Genomic DNA, 19,629 nt, shown 5'->3' with positions numbered 1-19,629 from the left:
AAAATCAATGTCTTGATTCTTTCCTCGCACAAAATATGTGATCATGAAATTAAAGAGATTGAAGCAAAATAATTGTATGAAAAACAATGCAAAAAAACTGATAATTTTGAATTTCAAATCACTATCTACTATCTCACTTGGTTAGGCTGTAAGTGCTAAATTTATGAAATATCAAGTCACATCCATTAATCACAATGAAAGTTATGTCTCATATTAGCTTTGAGTAAATGTATCCACAATTCTAAAATTTCTCATGCTCATATAACATGCAACTTTTTATAATTTAGAAAAAGATTACGAACCTGTGCAACTCCATTACCTCTCTAGCCAGTTGCTAATTGGTCCTCAAATCCAATTGACCATGTACTCATTCTTGTCATGTAAGAATCTTGTGTCTCATCTCTGTCCTTGTTGAGGAACGAGTATACTCATATCCACCTTCATATCGAGTCTTGTAGTATCTCAAATATTTACTAAAAAAAAAATTTACAAAAAAAGGGGCCATGATATTGTCAAGGATTTAATGTTAGGGGGACACATTTTATTTTCTTCAATGTCCAATGTCAAGGAAGAAATGATAATTGCATAAATCTTAAAATAGATTACCAAATAACAATTGCATAAATGTGAAGTAATTGTAGAAAAGAGTAAAATAACACACATAACTGAAATTTAAGGGAAATTACAACATCTATTTCTTTTGCAAATGTTAAGTGAACCATTGAGAAAGAGAATGAAAAATTGTGAAGCAAAATAAGGGTTCTTAAAATGAAACAAAACTAAGAACTAAAGAGAAAAGATATAAGTGTTTGAAGTTACCTAATAAACTAAGAGTTTACACCATTGAAATTGAGAATTGAACATTTTCACTTCATAATTAAAAAACAAGTAAAAAACTATCAAATGTGTGCCCTAAAAATGATTTAATTTGATGAAATTGAGGTTTACATTTCCTAAAATGTAATACATCGTTTGATCAAAACCACACAAAGGAAAACAATTGTTACTTGAGGTTGTGATAGAGGGAAAATACCTTTTGAATCTAGTGAACTTAGTGGACATTGAACGAGTTGAACAATTGAGAGAGAAAATGAAAGATTGTGTAGCGAAAGAAGAGTTCTTCAAATGAAACAAAACAAAGGATCAAAGAGAACAATGAACATAAGATTTTTAGGTTACCTAATAACGAAGTGTGGTTTAGTAATATAAAATGGGTATGGAGATTGGGACAAGACAAATATGCACATACCGTCAGGTTCAATACGAGGATTCCCTGTCAAAATTGGATAGATTTGAACAATACCTATGGGTGTGGTTTATTTGCGATCCTTATTTATCCTCCATCGCCTTTACCCACTTTTATTATGTTATTTTGCTGTCTTGTCAATTAGTTTAACTATTCACAACAATTGTTATTGTATAATTTGAATTGTGGTTCTAAAAAATTGCAAAGTCGTCTATCAATTTTTGGAAGAGACTTCAGTGTTTTCCTGATTTCTAGACGATCTAGACATTTTGCAGGGACACGGTAAGCTCTTATTTTTATATTTTATTCATGTTTTTCTTATTTCACAGTTGATTCAAATGTCACGAATCACTATGATAATTTAAATTAGATAAGTGTTCTATGTGGTTTTGTGATTATATTTTAATTTCATCCTTAGAAGTGTTTTGTTAAATTTCTAGCTATATATGATTTTTTTTTCAAATTATATATTAATATAATATTCTTCTTCTCTTTCTCTGTGATGATTAATGGTAGAACTATCTAGTACATTGTAAAATTTCCCAACTAGTCAACTTTTTTCTAAAGCAATTTTCTGTAAGGATTATTTTATAATTATAGAAATAAAGTACAAATCCTTTATAATAAGGAAAAATTGGATTATATATGTATTATTAGGGACATTTTTATTCCAATTTCATATCTTTGTTATTAGAGGATGTCAAAGCTCTTCTATTTATTTATTGTCCTGTTTTCGTTTTCTTAATACAAATAAAACACTTGTGTTGTCTCATAAACACGTTTCAACTAAATGTCTCTCTCTTTCCTATAGTTTAACAGTTTGAATGACTAGTCAACTGCAAAGCAACAGTGGTTGATTGGATGGATGATGGTTGCAGTTCCTTCCACAATGAGAAAATACTCATTAGAGACCATGCTAGACCATTCTATAAATTGCTTTTTTGGTATAATTTTAAACGACGAAGAATATTCTAAATTTCTATTGTTTCAAGATGTACGGAAGTGACTATCCTTACAAGTCTTATTTTTATCCTACATTTGAACAATAATTTTTTATGGGGCGCCTAAGTCCTACATTAAGCAATATGAGATACTCCGTTCGTTTCCTTAATAGCTAGCTTTTGAGGGTGGATTTACCAAGTGCTTGGATGTATAAATTGGTATCAAAGTTGGTTGTCAATGTATTTGAAAGGGCTATCTGTGGAGGGTTTTGACCGGTTAAGGGTTCTAACAATGGAGAGTCGTGTGAATTATCACTAAGTGAAATGTGGTAGAGTAAAAGCTGGTTATGATTCTTTGCTCTAGTTTCTGACCATGTGTGTCCCTCTCCCATTTAACTGTTCTGCACTTTTAGTTTATTCTGAGATATCCGTGTTTGACTATGCCAACTCAGTCATGTCTCCGATGTTTGAATTCATGCATGCTTTATTTTTCTTCTCATTCCACATTGATGATACACATTATCCAATTGTTTTCTTTTCTCATGTCCTTTCCATTACCTAGATCTGATGATCATAACTCTGCTTTAAGGGAACATTTTTTACGTCTTTATTTGTCCCGTGTTTATGCTGATTGGGTATAGAAATGAAATGAATTCATTTCTCTAAAAAATGATCTCAACATCTTCCATGTGGGGTAAATGTGATTCGAAAATGATTAGGGAACTATTATTATTGTGTTCCTTATTCTCCTTTTTGTACACCTAACTTGTTCACCTAACTTCTCAGTGGTCTGCATTTGCAAAAGAGGTCTAGCTTTACACATTCTAAGTAAAGAATTTAACTTCATGATTTGTCCTTATGCATTCAGTCTTAAATTAGTTAGGTAGATTTGGGAGCATTTTATTGTGATTCTTGCCTAATTCAGCTTATCATTCCTCTATTTTTCAAGTTCTCTTTTTTTGAGCTTGGTGAAATATGGTTTTCAATTGTTTAAGCTGTGATGATAGTCGTATGTATGTTGTATATTTGACTAATTATAGGCTTTGCATCGTTTGGTGCAATTTGATGGAATGATTAGTACCATATTTCTCTTATGTAATGAGTTTTGTTGCTCTGGATTGTTTTTCCTAGACTTATCTATCGTTATTTTTTTGCAAGGGAAACTTCTACTCTTCTAAATAATTTTCCCTACAACTACGATTTTTTATCCTATTTTCATTTCTTGCAATTGTTTTATTCCATAGGATTGTTTATATTAGATTTTACAGTGGTTCCTGAGCCAAAGTTTTGATTTTGTGGTTATTATAGTTAGAGCAGAGTTCATAGTACACAATTGGTTAAACATTTGCTGATGCTTGTTCTCTACAATTTTACGAGTTTGTGTTGGTTTGATTGGAATATATATGAATTAAACATGGAAATATTCTTTGATATCATGAGTTATATGTATTTTGAGCTGATGTTTGGTTTTACATTGTGTCTATCTGGCTATAACAGTAATGGTTAAACTAATTTTCTCTGTAATGAAAATTTTCTGCAGTTACTTGAAAAGGGGTGTTAATGATCGGGGGAGGGTTGCTAATGATGTTGAGACAGAGCAGATTGTCCTTGATGAAGAAGCTGGCTCTTGCAAGGGGAAAATGAGTTCAGTTGTGCAAATGCGTGGATCAATACCACTTTTTTGGTCACAAGAAGCATCAAGATTTAGCCCTAAGCCTGACATAATTTGTACGAAATAGTTGAGATTAATATTTATCTTGTTCATTGTTCAATTTCATGCTGTTATAAACTATAACGCAGGAAATTCTCTGTTTTTTTGTTCTTTTTTTCCTTTTTGACTTCCAGTGCAGAGGTATGATCCGACATACGAAGCAACTAAATTGCATTTTGAAGACCTTGCTAAGAGATATGGCAATCCAATTATTGTTCTGAATCTTAGACTCAGCTCAGCGGGTCCCACTTGGTCAAGTATAGTTAAGTTAGGTTGGATGGGGTTCAGTTCGATTGGGGTGGGTTGCGTTGGGTTCGATACATTTTAGTTAGGTCCAGTTCATTTCAATTCAATTATATTCGATTTGATCCGGTTAGATTGAGTTTAGTTCGATAGAGTTCGACTCAGCTCGGTTTAGTTCGACTCTAGTCAACTTGATTTTTTTCGGCTCAACTCGACTCGATTTTGTTCAACTCGACTCGACTCAGCTTAGTTCGACGTGGTTAAGTTCAGTTAGGCTCGTCTCGACTTGATTTTGATCGATTCAATTCAGTTGGGTTGGGTTCGTTGCGATGAGATTCGGTTCAATCTGGTTGGGTTAACTATGAATTATTTATACTATTTTTTACTATTAAAACTAAACTACTTTTATAAAAAATGAATTATATTTATTTGTTTTTCAATTTAAAAAAGCTAAACATTTTTTATTTATAGTTTAGTTAATTACTTCAATATAAACATACGTATATATATATATATATATATATATATATATATATATATATATATATATATATATATATATAAACTATAGATAAATAAAGTTCTTTTGCAGAGGAATGGAAAATTACAAAAAAGAGATCGATTGCATACTTTTGGCGGTGCGGGAGAGGAATCGTTGAAGTTAGACGGCTGAGAGGACATGAATCCGCCGCCGGAGAAGCCGGCGGTGGCATCGAATTGGGAGCTGGAGAACATCTTCGAAGCCCTGGAAAGAGAGGGAAGCGAAACAGTTGATGGTATATGTTGTGGGTTATGTTATGCTTTGAATGAATTAATCAAAATTGCGCGTCGTTTTTTATTTTGATTCCCGCCAAGGACGTTGCCCTTTTTCTTTTCCCGCCGTATAGGGTTTCAACTTTCAGCTCCAACCCTCCCGTTTGTTTTCTAAGAAATAAAATTAATTAAAGGCTTAACTATATTCTTTGAAAAATATAAATCATTTTAATTTAGTTTATTATGAAGAGGATATTTAATAAAGTTCACATCAATATCTTTTAAATATTATTTAAAATAATTAATATAAATCAATTTTATTTTAGTTGTAATAAATTGAATTGAATATAATTGTTTTTTGTTTATAATAAGATTTGAGTGGCATGAAAACTTTTCATGAATGTTCTTGACTATCGAAACATAAACAAAATATTCATCTACAAAAAATTCTCTAATTTACAAATCAATAAAAAATAAGATGTATTTATAATGTTTATAAGTCCTTAAGAAATCAGTTACACAAAAATCATAATATCAATAATAATAATAACTTATGATATATCCTATACTTAGTAATAATAAAAGATAATACAAACTAATAAAATATATTATATTATGTTGATATATAATATTAAGAATATATAAAATATAATCAAACTACTAATATTTTATCACATATTTTGTTAATATATTTTAATTAAGTTAACAAGTATATTTTTAGACATTATTAACCACATTAGGTGAATAGTGTTAAATAGACTAGCAATGTTATTTAGATGTTATTTTATTTGTTGGTTTTAGTTACATTGAAATCTACATTTTTAAAGGATTGAAAATGAATATATTAGTTATTGGATTTGAAGTCTCGTTTATAAGTTTTGGAAGTTTAGACAAATTTGTTGAATTTCTATAAAATAATTTATATGTGTTTGATTTTTCTTGTATTAAGGTGAAATTTTGTATTTGAAGTTATGGACCTCGTTAGATTCCTTCTATAGACTTATGTCATATAGAGTTTAAATGTACTCTAAACATTTAGACATAAATCATTTGTTTAATTTTATAATTTTAGAAGTTGTTTTTTTTCTTTCCTTTTCTCTCAAATTTAGAATTGTTGTTTCATTTTCTGTCTCTTGTTGTGATATTATTTTTTTATATATGGAAAAGTAATTACTGAAAACTAATTGATGAATTCAATATATACAAATCAGATTAAAATTTGCATCAATCAATTGATGCTATGAGATTGTTCTTCTTTTTTCTAATTTAAATTTATTTTGTGATTGTAATCTAATGTGTTTATTTTTAGAAATCAATTGAATCTTTATTTGATAATTAGGTAAAAATTAGATTAAATGATATTTTAATTTGATTAATTTAATTGGTTAATTGTTTCAATTTATATCTAAATTTTTAGATAATTATGTTAAGGTGAATTGTATGGAGCTTCAATTTGTAAATTGACTTTTTTATCTTCTTATTTTATATTTTTCAATCTTTATTTTATGTTTTTAATTCATTTCCGTTATAAAAAACCCAAATTACTTTATATGAGAAAAAATTCTACAAAATGAATACAATCAATAACTAATGTGTCTTTTGATAATAGACTCAATATTAATGTGTCTTTTTTATAATAGACTTAGTATTAATGTGTCTTTTTGATAATAATAGAAAATATTGCACAAAATATTGATATTCAATCCTTAGTTTCTCACTGATGAAAAAATTGTTCAACTATCAAATGGAGTTTGTAGAAAGCAAACAACAATTACAAATTTAATACAACAATCAATGTTGAATGTTGAAACACCCAAGAAGATATCATTTTCAAAAAGATATCAATCTCCATCAATTTTTAAAAAAGATATATGATTTATCAATTCTTAATACAACTACCATAAGACAACATTGAAACAAATAAATGATAACAAATTAAAAAGAGTTTGTCAATACAAATAGAGATAATCATAAAGATTTTATAACTCAACACTACTTTGATTATTTGAAGCTAGAAAACACTTTTCAAAATATGAAACAACTTTGTTAATTTTAATATAATTCAGTCAAAATAATTGCAAAATTACTTCAAAGATTGAGATTGAATGTCTATTTATAAAGTTTTTAAAACACTTATTTAAAATACAAAATTACGCTTTTATTGATTGTATGAAACATATAATCAATTATTTTAATTGAATTTTGAAAACTAATTATAGAGCTTTCAGCATTTTAAACAATTAAGGAGCATAATTGTAAGGCAACAACAATAGTTTGGAGATTGACCATAATCTCTTGTTTGATGACCTTCGAGACAAGGTCATTCGATTGAAATTACAGGTTGTTCCAAAATTGTACGACCAACTCTGTCAGCATGTGGGTATCCCAATCAAAGTAGTTGTGGATGCCACAGTGAGAACATCATAGCCATACTCTTAAGTTCTTGAAGATTAACCTATTGTTAAAGGTAGAGCCTTGTTGATTTGTCTTTTGTTGGACCAACAATTGAAACTCTGCAAGCAACATCATAGACATCTCAATGACGATGGAAACTTCTTAGTTCAGATTGGTGATCATGGTAGCAGGTAAGTGTTTTTGGAAGTTTGAGAGCTTTTAGGAGATAACAAAATTAGTACATTCTAGTCGTCTGAATGAAAAGGAAAGATATATTTTGACATTGCATATGTGTATTTTTTTTTATTTATTTGATATTATATTGACTGTATTCTAAATTCAATGAAAAAAATGACATGTATATTATGTTAAAATATTGTGAAAATATATGTGATAATATGTATCATTATCTAAATGGAAACAATAAAGTGAAAACTAGATTACAAAAAATTTAGGCGAAATTTTACTATGTTATTTTTCTTTTAGTAATTTTCTTCCCCTGCCTGTGGTGGTAAGTCGAATGTTATTGGATCATTGGGCTTAAGAGTGATAGGTATTACACCATCACTTGATTGGGTCACGAGTGACATTTTAGCGATTGGATTTTGTTTTTGTCATTTATTGGATATTATGATAGGGAATACAAAAAGGATAAGGTTAAAGAAACATATTTAAGTAAGACGACATATTTAATAAAATCAATAAAGGAAGAAAACTACTTTTAAAGACTTTTTAAAGGTAGATTAGAAGCTTGGGGGTAGATAAAAAAAAAGATGGAAAGTAAGAAAAGGGAACACTCTTAATGCTTTAGGTAATCGAATTTCATATATTTTGGTTAAAACATTTTACATGAGTTATTTCACTTGACAAAGATCAATGATAATGAGAGTTTTGTCACCATATTTACTTAGCCCTTAAAAATGACATAAGGAACATATCTTTTTATCAAAAGTGTATACGAATGTTTCTTTAACTATATATAATTTTGCCCAATGATACAATGCATAATTAAAACTATATCATAAATTCAACTTTGTAATTTGAAAGTAAATTTTTTATTAATTATTTTTTTGATTGCACAACCTTAAAGTCATTTTTGACTATTGTATAGTCATTTTTATTAATATGTATTTTCATTTATTTTTAAAAAATAAATAAAGAACCTATCTAACAAAATTCGAAAGCAGAAAATAATTAAATATAAAATCTATTTTAGTTTTTAAAATATTTAACATTAAAAAGGATAACCCAGAGGATAATTGTCTCTTCTAACGTTGAAAGATTAACGGAGTAAACGTGAAGTTGGCGCCAACTAACAACTCTGTCACCGGACACTTCATTAAATATCCCTTTCGCTCCAAAAAGCTCCCACACACCACCTCATAACAACTCTTTCTCCTCTTTCTTTTCTTCCTTTCTCTCTCTTCAGTTCCCAATTCGTAATGCACTAATGAGAGCACCGTTCACCAATGGCGTTTCAGCTGCAAGTCTAGTTTGTCTTTTTTTTTTCGCAATTTCATTCGCGTTTCTTCTGAGCGTGTGATTCTATTGCAGCAATGGCGTTTGAGCGCTCAACCGCCGCACCGCTCAACTCCGCCATGACCTACGACGAGGACTCCATGGAGCGCAGCAAGACGCCTTGCAAGTTTCCTCTCTCTTATCTCTTATTTTCTCTTTTCTTGGCAATTCTTGTTTTAATTTTTGTGTTTGTTTGGTTGACTTCACCAATGGCGTTGCATTCCTAGTTTCTCTTTTTCTTTTTCGCAATTTCATTCGTCGCGTCTCTTCTCTCGGTTGCAGCAATGGAGTTTGGGTGTGGGGCGCTCAACTCTGCCATGACCTACGACGAGGCCTCGGCAACAAGAGTTTCGTCAACGCCTTACAGGTTTCCTCTCTTATCTTTTATATTTTCTCTTTTCTTTGCCGTTCTTGGTTGACTTCGTTTCCGACTTCCGGTTTCCTTCTCGATTAGGTTTGTTTTTGCGATTCTAGTCTTGCTAACACAGGAAAAAACGGTGGCCGTGAGTGTCAATTACTAATTCAGTAGTTATCCAAACTTGTTGGGACTTACCGTGTATCGAGTCAGTGATGCTTGACAATGACATAAATATAAGGATTCTTCTGTGTTGCGTGACAACTAGGAATGAAACTATTAATAAAAGAATTAAGAAGCTGTTGCAGAGAAAAGCTATTATGTCGGCTTGAATTTTGTTTTAGCTTTTTAGTTAAAAGTAAATGTTAATATTGTTTTGATATGATAGGAAGATTATGAAAGACATATGAAGGGGAAGATAACCAGAGAGATCCTGTTATTCCTCTTTGCCAAGGGAAACCCTTCTTCTACTACAACTGTGAAAACAGGTTATTAACATCTAAAAAAATACTTCCCCATCTCCTATCCGATAGAAACTTATATTTATAAGTCCCTCTCCTCAACTCTCAAAATTTTCAAATAGACCTCTCTAACTACTCTTACCGCCTCCTTTACTATCTGGGTTTTCCAGTTACCAGTCGCCCATTACATCTTGTTGGTTCATTTGCCTCCTTGTATAATGGACCTTTAATATTGGAATATCTTGGCGAGGTTCATAACGTATGATGTTTTCCAATGTGATACAAAAACATATAAAATTGGCCTTTATTTATGCTAATGTTAGATCATAATTCTAACTTATTAATGAATCATTGGGGGTAAAGAAATGTAGGGACTAATCTTGAGAGGTAACCTAAGCTATATTCAAATTAATTGTAAAATACAGGTATACTATTGAAATTTTGTCATATTTTAACACTAATCAACTTTCGTTGTGTGTTCTTTTGTACTAACAATTTGCATTCAATTTTGTTTGGCGTGTTCTTTTGTACTAACAATTTGCATTCAATTTTGTTTGGCTTTTAGATAATGATATTAGAATAATGAAGGAGGTAAATAGGTTCTTGAATTTATATAGTGTATCATAAAACAATGCTCACGCACTTATGCCTTTTATACTTCAAGTTAGATTGCATACTGAAATGCTAACACTTGAGATCTAAAACAGAGAAAAATAGTTCTAAAGGGCTTAAAAGACCCTTCTCAGTTCTATTATTTATATAGATAAAAATCTGATACAATAGATAGGTGGAAGATGAAGAGATTGTCCTAGACTGCTAGGAACAATCATTATAGATAACCCAACACACAACTACCTACTTTTAGGCCCTGCTCTACTAGTCATAGGTAGACTTAATAATTATTCTAACACTCCCCCTCAAGCTGGAGCATACAAATTGTATGTACCAAGCTTGGAACAAATAAACTCAATCCGAGGCCCCCTTAACGACTTAGTCAACACATCTGCGAGTTGGTCATTTGATCCAACAAACTCAGTACATATTTCTTTTGATAATAATTTTTCCCGAACAAAATGACAATCAATTTCTATATGTTTGGTTCTCTCGTGAAACAATGGATTTGATGCAATGTGAAGAGCAGCTTGGTTATCACAATACATCTTCATACTTTGGATACCACAGAAGTTAAGCTCTTGAAGGAACTGCTTCACCCATATAAGTTCACATGTTAATGAAGCCATTGCCCTATATTCAGCCTCAGCTGTTGATCGAGCCACTACATTTTGTTTCTTACTTTTCCATGAGATAATGTTTCCTCCAAGGAAAACACAATATCCAGTAGTAGATCGTCTATCAATAGGAGAACCTGCCCAATCAGCATCACAATATCCTGATACCTGAAGGCTTCCTTTTTCTTCATATAACAGCCCTTGCCCGGGAGCCTTTTTCACATACCTTAGAATGCGAATGATAGCATTCCAATGGCCAACACATGGAGCTTGCATAAACTGACTAACTACTCCAACTGCAAAAGATAGATCCGGCCTTGTAATAGTGAGATAGATTAGTTTTCCAACTAGCCTCCTATATCTCTCCGAGTCGGAGAATAATTCACCTTCTTCTGTTGTTAATTTTTGATTTGGATCCATAGGGCTATCAACCGGTCTACAATCAATCATGCCTGTTTCTTGCAAAATATCCAGAGCATACTTCCTTTGGGAGATTACAACTCCATCTTTTGACTGAGCTACTTCAATGCGTAGGAAGTATTTGAGGCTCCCAAGATCCTTGGTTTGGAAATGTCTACACAAGTACTCCTTCAATTGAGATATTCCAGCAGTATCATTTCCTGTAATAACTATATCATCAACATATACTATCAAGTAAACACATTTCCCAGGAGACGAATGATAATAAAAGACTGAATGATCTGCTTCACTGCGTTTTAGTCCAAATTTTTGAACAATGGAGCTAAACTTTCCAAACCAAGCACGTGGTGATTGCTTGAGCCCATATAGAGATCGATTCAATTTACAAACCATACCAGACTCCCCCTGAGCAACAAACCCTGGAGGTTGCTCCATATAAACTTCTTCCTCAAGATCACCATGGAGAAAGGCATTTTTGATGTCCAACTGATGAAGTGGCCAATGACGAATGGCTGCCATTGCAAAGAACAATCGAATGGTAGTCATCTTTGCCACGGGAGAAAAGGTGTCACAATAATCAAGACCATAAACCTGAGTGTACCCTTTTGCAACCAGCCGGGCTTTAAGTCTATCAATGTCACCATTAGGGCCGACCTTAATTGCATATACCCATCGACAACCAACAGCCTTTTTGCCCGGGGGAAGTGGCACAAGCTCCCAAGTATGACTGTGGTCAAGAGCCTGCATTTCATCAATCATGGCTTGTCGCCATCCAGGATGATCAAGTGCTTCTTTCACATTTTTAGGAATAACCACAGGAGATACTGAGGATAAAAGGGAATAAAAGGAGGGCGACACTCTGTGATAACTAAGAAAATTATAAATGGGATGAGGGTTTCGAGTGGAACGAGTACCTTTTCTGAGAGCAATGGGCCAACCAGAATCATCTTCACCAGGAGGCGTGACAGGAGATGGTGACGGAGAAGAATCTGAAGGAGGAGATCCACCATTTTCTGGAAGAGGATTACTCACCGGGGTACTATGTCGAAGGATATCAGTATGTGGAGAGGAAGGTTCGGGAGGACCTTGGGCATGACTGGGATTGACTGAGGCATTGGAGATATTAGACTCAACCACTGGAAGAGGAAGGACCTGGTGGAGGATATGAACATCTTGAACAGAGGGAGAGAAGAAAGGTGTCTGTTCAAAGAAGGTAACATTGGCAGACATGTAGTACTTTTTGGTTTCAGGAGAGTAACACCGGTACCCTTTTTGAAGCCGAGAATAGCCCAAAAAGACACATTTGATCGCACGAGCAGAGAGCTTGTCGAGCCCCGGAGACATGTTGTGAACAAAACAAACACAACCAAAGACTCGAGGAGAGGTGTGAAAGAGAGGATCATTGGGAAAGAGAATGGAGAAAGGGACTTTATTATTGAGAGAGGAGGAAGGCATCCTATTAATAAGAAAACATGCAGTTAAGATGGCATCCCCCAATGATGAACAGGAATATTAGCGCCAAGCAAAAGGGTACGAGCCGTTTCAACCAAGTGTCTATTTTTTCTTTCGGCTATACCATTTTGCTGGGGTGTATGAGGACAAGTGGACTGATGCAAAATACCATGGGAGCTAAGAAGTGAAGAAAAAGTTGATGAGAAATACTCTTTAGCATTATCACTTCTTAAGACTTTAATTACGTGACCAAATTGGTTCTTGATTTCATTCAAAAAAGATGTGAAAATGGGTAACAATCCAGAGCGATCTTTCATTAGATAAACCCAAGTACATCTAGAATACTCATCAATAAAAGTAACAAAATACCTAAAACCAAAAGAAGAGACGCGACTAGGTCCCCAGACATCAGAATGAATAATAGAGAAACTAGAGGTACACATTGATTGAGACCTTTTAGGAAAGACAGATCTAACATGTTTTCCTAGTTGACATGACTCACATTCTAAAGTCTGAAGACCACTAAGTTCAGGACATATCTTTTTTAACTTTGACAAGTGAGGATGGCCAAACCGATCATGTAACACTTTAGGGGGAAGAGCTGCAACACAAGATACCCGTGGATGAGATCCAAAATGGTATAAACCTCCAGCTTCATATCCTTCTCCAATCTGTCTCCCCGAGCCACGCTCCTGTATAACAAAAGATTTTGAATCGAAAGTTATTGAACAAGGTAACATTTTGGTTAACTGACTTAGGGAAATTAAATTGAATGGACAGTTAGGGACAAAAAGAACAGATTTCAGAGTTAGAGAGGGAGACAGGGAGACTTGACCGACTCCCTTTGAACAAGTTTTAGAGCCATTTGCAAGGGTAATGAAATGGGGTTTTTCTTGGAGGGAAAGGGTTGAGAACAATGAGGTATTACCAGAAATGTGATCAGAAGCACCCGAGTCAATTACCCATGAATTTAGACCTTCCATGGATTGAGAAATGCAAGCTGTGGACGTACTTGGGGACTGAGATGATTGCGCCAAACTGTTAGACTTTAATCGCAGATACTCTTGATACTCTTCGTCAGTGAACTTGGAGTTGGAAGTGGAAGTTTCAGCCTTAGAGATATTGGCTGTTTTTGAAGGAAAGCCATGCAAGGAGTAGCAGTTTTCTTGGGTGTGACCCACTCTCTTACAGTAAGAGCATTGTGGACGTCCTCGACCTCCACGTCCTCCTCCTCTAGTGCCACGTCCTCCTCTTCCTCGCGTGGCAACCATGGCAGATGGTTCCATTGTTTCATGAGCTTCCTGAGACTGAGACACCGGAACACGAAGAAGACGTGTGGTCAAGGCTTCCAAGGAAGGGACCTCATGACTTGTCAGAAGTTGATCTCTGATGTGATTCAAATCTGGATGCAAAGCACGGAGGATCATCACCATATAATACTTGTCAAGCTTCTTTTTGATATCTTCCGAAGATTCCACTTCCAAGAACATTCTCAATTCTTCCACAGCTGCTTGGGCTTCAGTCATGAAGGAGACCATATCATGGTCTGTCATTTTGAGACATGCGAGCTTGTTTGCGGTATCATAGAGACGTTGAATATCATTAGCATAAATGCTTTGAGCTTTCTTCCAAAAAGTGTAACATGTCTTGAACGCTCTCAGAGATATCAAAAGCCGTGGTTCCACAGATTGCCACAATAGGGCACACAATTGGAAATCAGCTTGTTTCCATTGTTCAGCTTTGTCAGAAGGAACTTGGCTCCCATCCTTCTCAAGGTGGTCATAATGTCCTTGACCAAGGAACCACATTTCCACAGCAGCAGACCAACATAGATAATTCTTTCCATTTAGCTTTTCGGAAGTGATTGAGGGACTTCCAGAGAAAGAAAGAGCACTTCCAGACGCCATTCTTTGATAAAAACAGGAAAAGGAACTAGGAAAAACCAGAAAAACCGTGAAGAACCAGAAAACCCTAAAGGGTTTCTTAGGGTTTTCTTAAAGGGGAGCTTCTGGACACACCAAAGTAGGATTTTGAGGGGCAGAACGGACAGAGGAGCAGAGGGCGACAGCAATGGAGGTGGCGCGACGACTTTCCGGTGAGCAGAGGGCGGCGCGTGGACAACACGCGCCTGTTCGCAGCGCACAAAGAGGCGGCGCGTGGCGGAGCGTGGAGGAGAATCAGGCGAACCCACCGGTGGGGTTGGCTGTCGCGTGAAGAGGCGACCCAGATTCAGTGGTCGCCTGATGGAACAGTGACGGCGGCCGGCGGCGGACGGCGGACGGCGGCGAACGGTGGTGGACAGCAGCGGACAGCAGCGAGATGGTGGACAACCAAGTTGAAGAACTTCAAACTGCAGTTGACAGCTGCAGATAGTGGCGAGACAGCCGCGGACAACAGCGAACGGCACCGGACAGGTGCAACCAGCAGAGACAGTGCTGGTGGACAACCCAGGACAGAAACCAGAGCAGGATGAACCTGCTCTGATACCAACTTGAGATCTAAAACAGAGAAAAATAGTTCTAAAGGGCTTAAAAGACCCTTCTCAGTTCTATTATTTATATAGATAAAAATCTGATACAATAGATAGGTGGAAGATGAAGAGATTGTCCTAGACTGCTAGGAACAATCATTATAGATAACCCAACACACAACTACCTACTTTTAGGCCCTGCTCTACTAATCATAGGTAGACTTAATAATTATTCTAACACTAACCCTAATCAAAGGGTCAATTAACTTGCTGTAATTGGCTAAAGAAAATCCCTTTGAATAAGGATCCTAAATGATAGAATTTCTGAAAGTTAGGTAGCACGATGATATGTAAAATAATAAAAGTGATCCTACCCTACTATTGTCATTCTCTTGTAAATAGTTTTTAGATGTTCCTAAATGTTTCTAAATTTCAGAGATTGTCATCGTTTAAGTTTAATGCTGGAAGTTCTTGATCAAGAAGCAACAACTATTTATTCATTCAAATCACAAACTCAGAGGCTTGAAACTCTTCATCAATTTAAATCAGGAAAGGTTTCTGTACTGCTAGCAACTGATGTTGCCAGTCGTGGATTGGATATTCCTACAGTTGACCTTGTTATCAACTATGATGTTCCAAGGTTACCTTTTCTTGTGCCAATTTCTTTACCTTCTTAATAGACATTTGAAGCATTTCAATTAGCATATTGCAACTATTCATCTCCAGGTTTCCACGGGATTATATTCATCAGGTTGGTCGAACGGCAAGAGCCGGTAGAGGTGGACTGGCTTTGAGCCTTGTCACCCAGGTTAGCACATGTTAATTTAATATTAAAGCTTGTATATTTGTTTGTTATTTGAATTGAAGTTTGCAAGTGTTGAATTTGTACCTAATACCTAAGAATTTTTGTTTGTAATAAATTGTTAAATTTGAGAGGCCTGTTGCTTATGCAACATCACACTTGAGTGTTGATCTGGCGACTAAACTCATTTAATACTATAGTCGAGAGATACAACTTGTTATTCTGGGTAAAACCTAGGATTAGCACGTCATTCATTTTGAGTGAGCCATGGAAATGGGCATGACACAACCCTCCTCATTTGCCCAAGCTTGAAATCAACAATGTTACCATAGACAGTTATATAATTCAACAATTAAATTGATAAATTTTTGCATCTCTGAAAGTTATTAAAGGTGTCATTTCACTAATTTGACACTTAATGACCATTACCATCTAAATTTAGCTTAAAGGGATATTATGAATCTAACCAACTAAACTATAATAGCTGCTATGGTTGACGTGAATTGGTTTCTGAGATTTATAGGGGGACCATAGGTACTTTTAAACTGCATGGATCCTGGGGTAATGCCCTAGGTTCTTCCTTTTTGAATTATGTTAGTATCTAAATCGGTACAATCTGTATCCCAGACATACCGATGTAAGTATGTACTTTTAAACTTGATTGTGGGTGTTGTGCAAACCTTAGAAAAATGAGTTCATACTCTAGATAATTGCCTGCTTGTCTTGTGGATGGCAGTGTCTAGGATATCTTGATGTATAACCATTTTTAAGTGTGATGACATAGGTTGTGTGGCCTCTGAATGTGTTGGGAAACAGCGGTATTTGTTCCCTCCTCTGTGAACCCCAAAATGGGCACTATGCGGAAGCGTAAAAAAAATAATAGAAAGCGTAGGGAAAAATAACACCGGAAATTTTAACGTGGAAAATCCTCTCGGAAAAAACCACGGGACCTAGTCCAGAAAAATATCTCCACTATGAAAGTAGGATTACAGTGTTTCTCTCACTCTCTGAGGATCTCTCAATAAATCTCACCCTCTCGGATGGTATACAAGACTCTCCCTGTATCACACACTCACAAAATAGACTCTCTCTATTTTTCTCTCTCACACGCTTCACTTCTCTCTCTCACTCCTTCTCTCTGTGTTCATTCTTCACTCTGAATTCATTCTCGGTGGTTCTTCATTCTGCTGCTGCCTTAGCTTCTTAATTTAAGAAGTTGTGAAAGTGCAAGAGTCCAAAAATGAAGGTTGTGGCTTGGAGCATTTTACGGAAGATTAGCAATGAGTGAGTGGTGCTTTTGGTTGGTGGCAGACAAAGCTTTCCACCATTTTTGTTTTATTCAACAAAACTCCCCATAAAACAAAAATGGGGCTTCCATCTCGTCTTCGTATCTTGACTTAGTTGGAAGGTACCACGACACCAGCACCTTGACAACAATCTTCAACCTTCTTGATTGGTATTGACTTAGTCATCATGTCAGACCAATTCAAGTCTGTATGGACTTTCTCTATCTTCAATTTCTTCTCATCCAGCGCTTCTCGTATCCAATGATACCGCACGTCGATATGCTTCGAGCGTGAATGGAACATGGGGTTCTTGGTTAGATGGATGGTACTTTGATTATCACAATTCACCACATAATCATCTTGATCATGTCCTAATTCACTTAGGAAATTCTTCATCCATAGCATCTCTTTAGAGGCTTCAGTCACCGCTACATACTCTGCTTCAGCAGTAGACAATGTCACACATTTTTGTAGCTTTGACTGCCAAGAAACAGCTCCCCCTGCAAAAGTAATCAGATAACCTGATGTTGACTTCCTTGAATCGACATCTCCAGCCATGTCTGAGTCTGAATATCCGATTACCTTTAGATTTCCATTGCCAAAACACAAGCTTCTTTTGGCAGATCCTCTTAGATACCTCAGTATCCACTTAACAGCTTCCCAATGCTCCTTTCCTGGATTTGACAGGAATCTGCTCACAACTCCTACAGCATAGCCAATATCTGGCCTTGTACAAACCATTGCATACATAAGGCTACCCACGGCAGAAGAGTAGGGTACCTTGCTCATTTCTTCTTTTTCTTCTTCATTCTTTGGACATTGCGACTTGCTAAGTTTGAAATGTCCAGCAATTGGAACACGAGCAGATTTGGCATTGTGCATGTTGAATCTTTTGAGAATCTTCTCAATATAATCTTCTTGAGATATCCATAACATTCTTCTAGAACGATCTCTAGAGATTTTCATTCCAAGTATCTTCTTTACTGCACCCAGGTCTTTCATGGCAAAAGACTTGCTCAATGCCTTCTTGAGAGCAGCTATTTTAATTTTGTCCTTCCCTACAATCAACATATCATCAACATACAAGAGAAGTACATTTTCATAATGCTTCACAAACACACAATGGTCTGCGGAGGTCTTCTTGAAATTATGTTGAATCATGAAGGAATCGAATTTCTTGTACCATTGTCTTGGAGCTTGCTTCAGACCATAGAGACTTTTCTTCAGACGACACACCAAGTGTTCTTTGCCTGGTTCTTCAAAACCCTCTGGTTGCTTCATGTAAATTTCTTCTTCTAGGTCTCCATGTAAGAATGCTGTTTTGACGTCCAATTGTTCAATCTCCAGGTCTAGTGTTGCTGCCAGACCGAGAATTGCTCTAATGGATGTCATCTTCACCACTGGTGAAAATATTTCGTCAAAATCTATTCCTTTCTTCTGGTTGCACCCCTTCACGACAATTCGTGCTTTGTACCTTGGGCTTGGGTTGTTCTCTTCATTCTTGAGCTTGAACACCCATTTGTTCTGCAATGCTCTTCTTTCTTTTGGTAATTCTACCAAATCATAAGTCTGATTTTCCTTTAAGGATTGCATCTCTTCTTCCATGGCTTGCAACCATTTGTCTTTGTCTTTCGTCTCCATTGCTTCTACAAAGCTTTGAGGTTCACCTTCATCAGTAAAATTAACATATTCATCTGAAAAATACCTTCTTGACGGTTGTTTCTGCCTTGTTGATCGTCTCAATTGGGATTCTTGTGGAGCATCCTCAATTGCTTGATCTTCCACCGTCAGATTAGGTTGATCTGCTTCTTCAGTCATCTCATCAAGTTGTAACTCCTGATTTGGCTCAGCTTGATGAGTCTCTTCCCCTGAGTTGTTCATCACAATAGGGCTTTGATCACTTATCAGCTTAAGTGTTGGTTTCTCCACTTTCTTGATGTCTTGGATTGTCTGATCTTCAAAGAACACCACATCTCTGCTTCGAACAATCTTTTTGTTTGCAGGATCCCATAATCTGAAACCAAATTCATCTCTTGGAGAACCAAAGTATATGCACTCTTTCGCCTTAGCATCGAGCTTTGCTCTATCATCTTTCGGAATGTGAACTGATGCCTTACATCCGAAGACTCTCAAGTTGCGATATGAGGCCTTTTTACCAGACCATACTTCTTCTGGGATCTTACCATTCAATGGTCTTGATGGTGATAAGTTGATCAATTGAGTTGCTGTTAGCACTGCCTCCCCCCAGAATGTCTTGGGAAGTTTTGCGTGAGACAACATGCTTCTGACCTTCTCGGCAATCGTTCTGTTGAATCTTTCAGCTACACCGTTCATTTGAGGTGTTTTGG

The 19,629-nt window shown here is 35.5% G+C and overlaps 1 protein-coding gene and 1 long non-coding RNA gene across 8 annotated transcripts in view; both read left to right on the top strand.

Annotated features, from left to right (window-relative positions):
• Nucleotides 1-1,441: 1,441 nt before the first annotated feature.
• LOC148200257 (uncharacterized) lies at nt 1,442-4,166 on the top strand. The gene is made up of 3 exons (XR_015785535.1): nt 1,442-1,528; nt 3,728-3,915; nt 4,033-4,166. It is a non-coding gene; the product is annotated as an uncharacterized LOC148200257 (long non-coding RNA).
• Nucleotides 4,167-8,571: 4,405 nt separating this feature from the next.
• LOC148200256 (DEAD-box ATP-dependent RNA helicase 36-like) overlaps nt 8,572-19,629 on the top strand; it is a 33,130-nt gene continuing 22,072 nt past the window's right edge. For 3 of the 7 annotated variants that reach the window (XM_088112411.1, XM_088112412.1, XM_088112409.1), the window contains exons 1-4: nt 8,572-8,929; nt 9,089-9,173; nt 15,630-15,833; nt 15,920-16,001. In XM_088112411.1, coding sequence (XP_087968537.1) covers nt 8,845-8,929; nt 9,089-9,173; nt 15,630-15,833; nt 15,920-16,001 — 456 coding nt within the window. In that variant the 5' untranslated portion in view covers nt 8,572-8,844. Of the gene's footprint in view, nt 8,934-9,033; nt 9,174-15,629; nt 15,834-15,919; nt 16,002-19,629 lie in introns of all 7 variants that reach the window. The other 4 variants (XM_088112410.1, XM_088112414.1, XM_088112415.1 and 1 more) reach the window with 4 other exon arrangements.

This window comes from Vigna umbellata, chromosome 4, assembly GCF_029865625.1.
Source record: "Vigna umbellata cultivar VRB3 chromosome 4, Vumbellata_1.0, whole genome shotgun sequence".
Lineage (NCBI taxonomy): Eukaryota > Viridiplantae > Streptophyta > Magnoliopsida > Fabales > Fabaceae > Vigna > Vigna umbellata.
The sequence above is the reverse complement of the archived record's forward strand: the minus strand, read 5'-3'. Positions and strand labels throughout refer to the sequence as shown.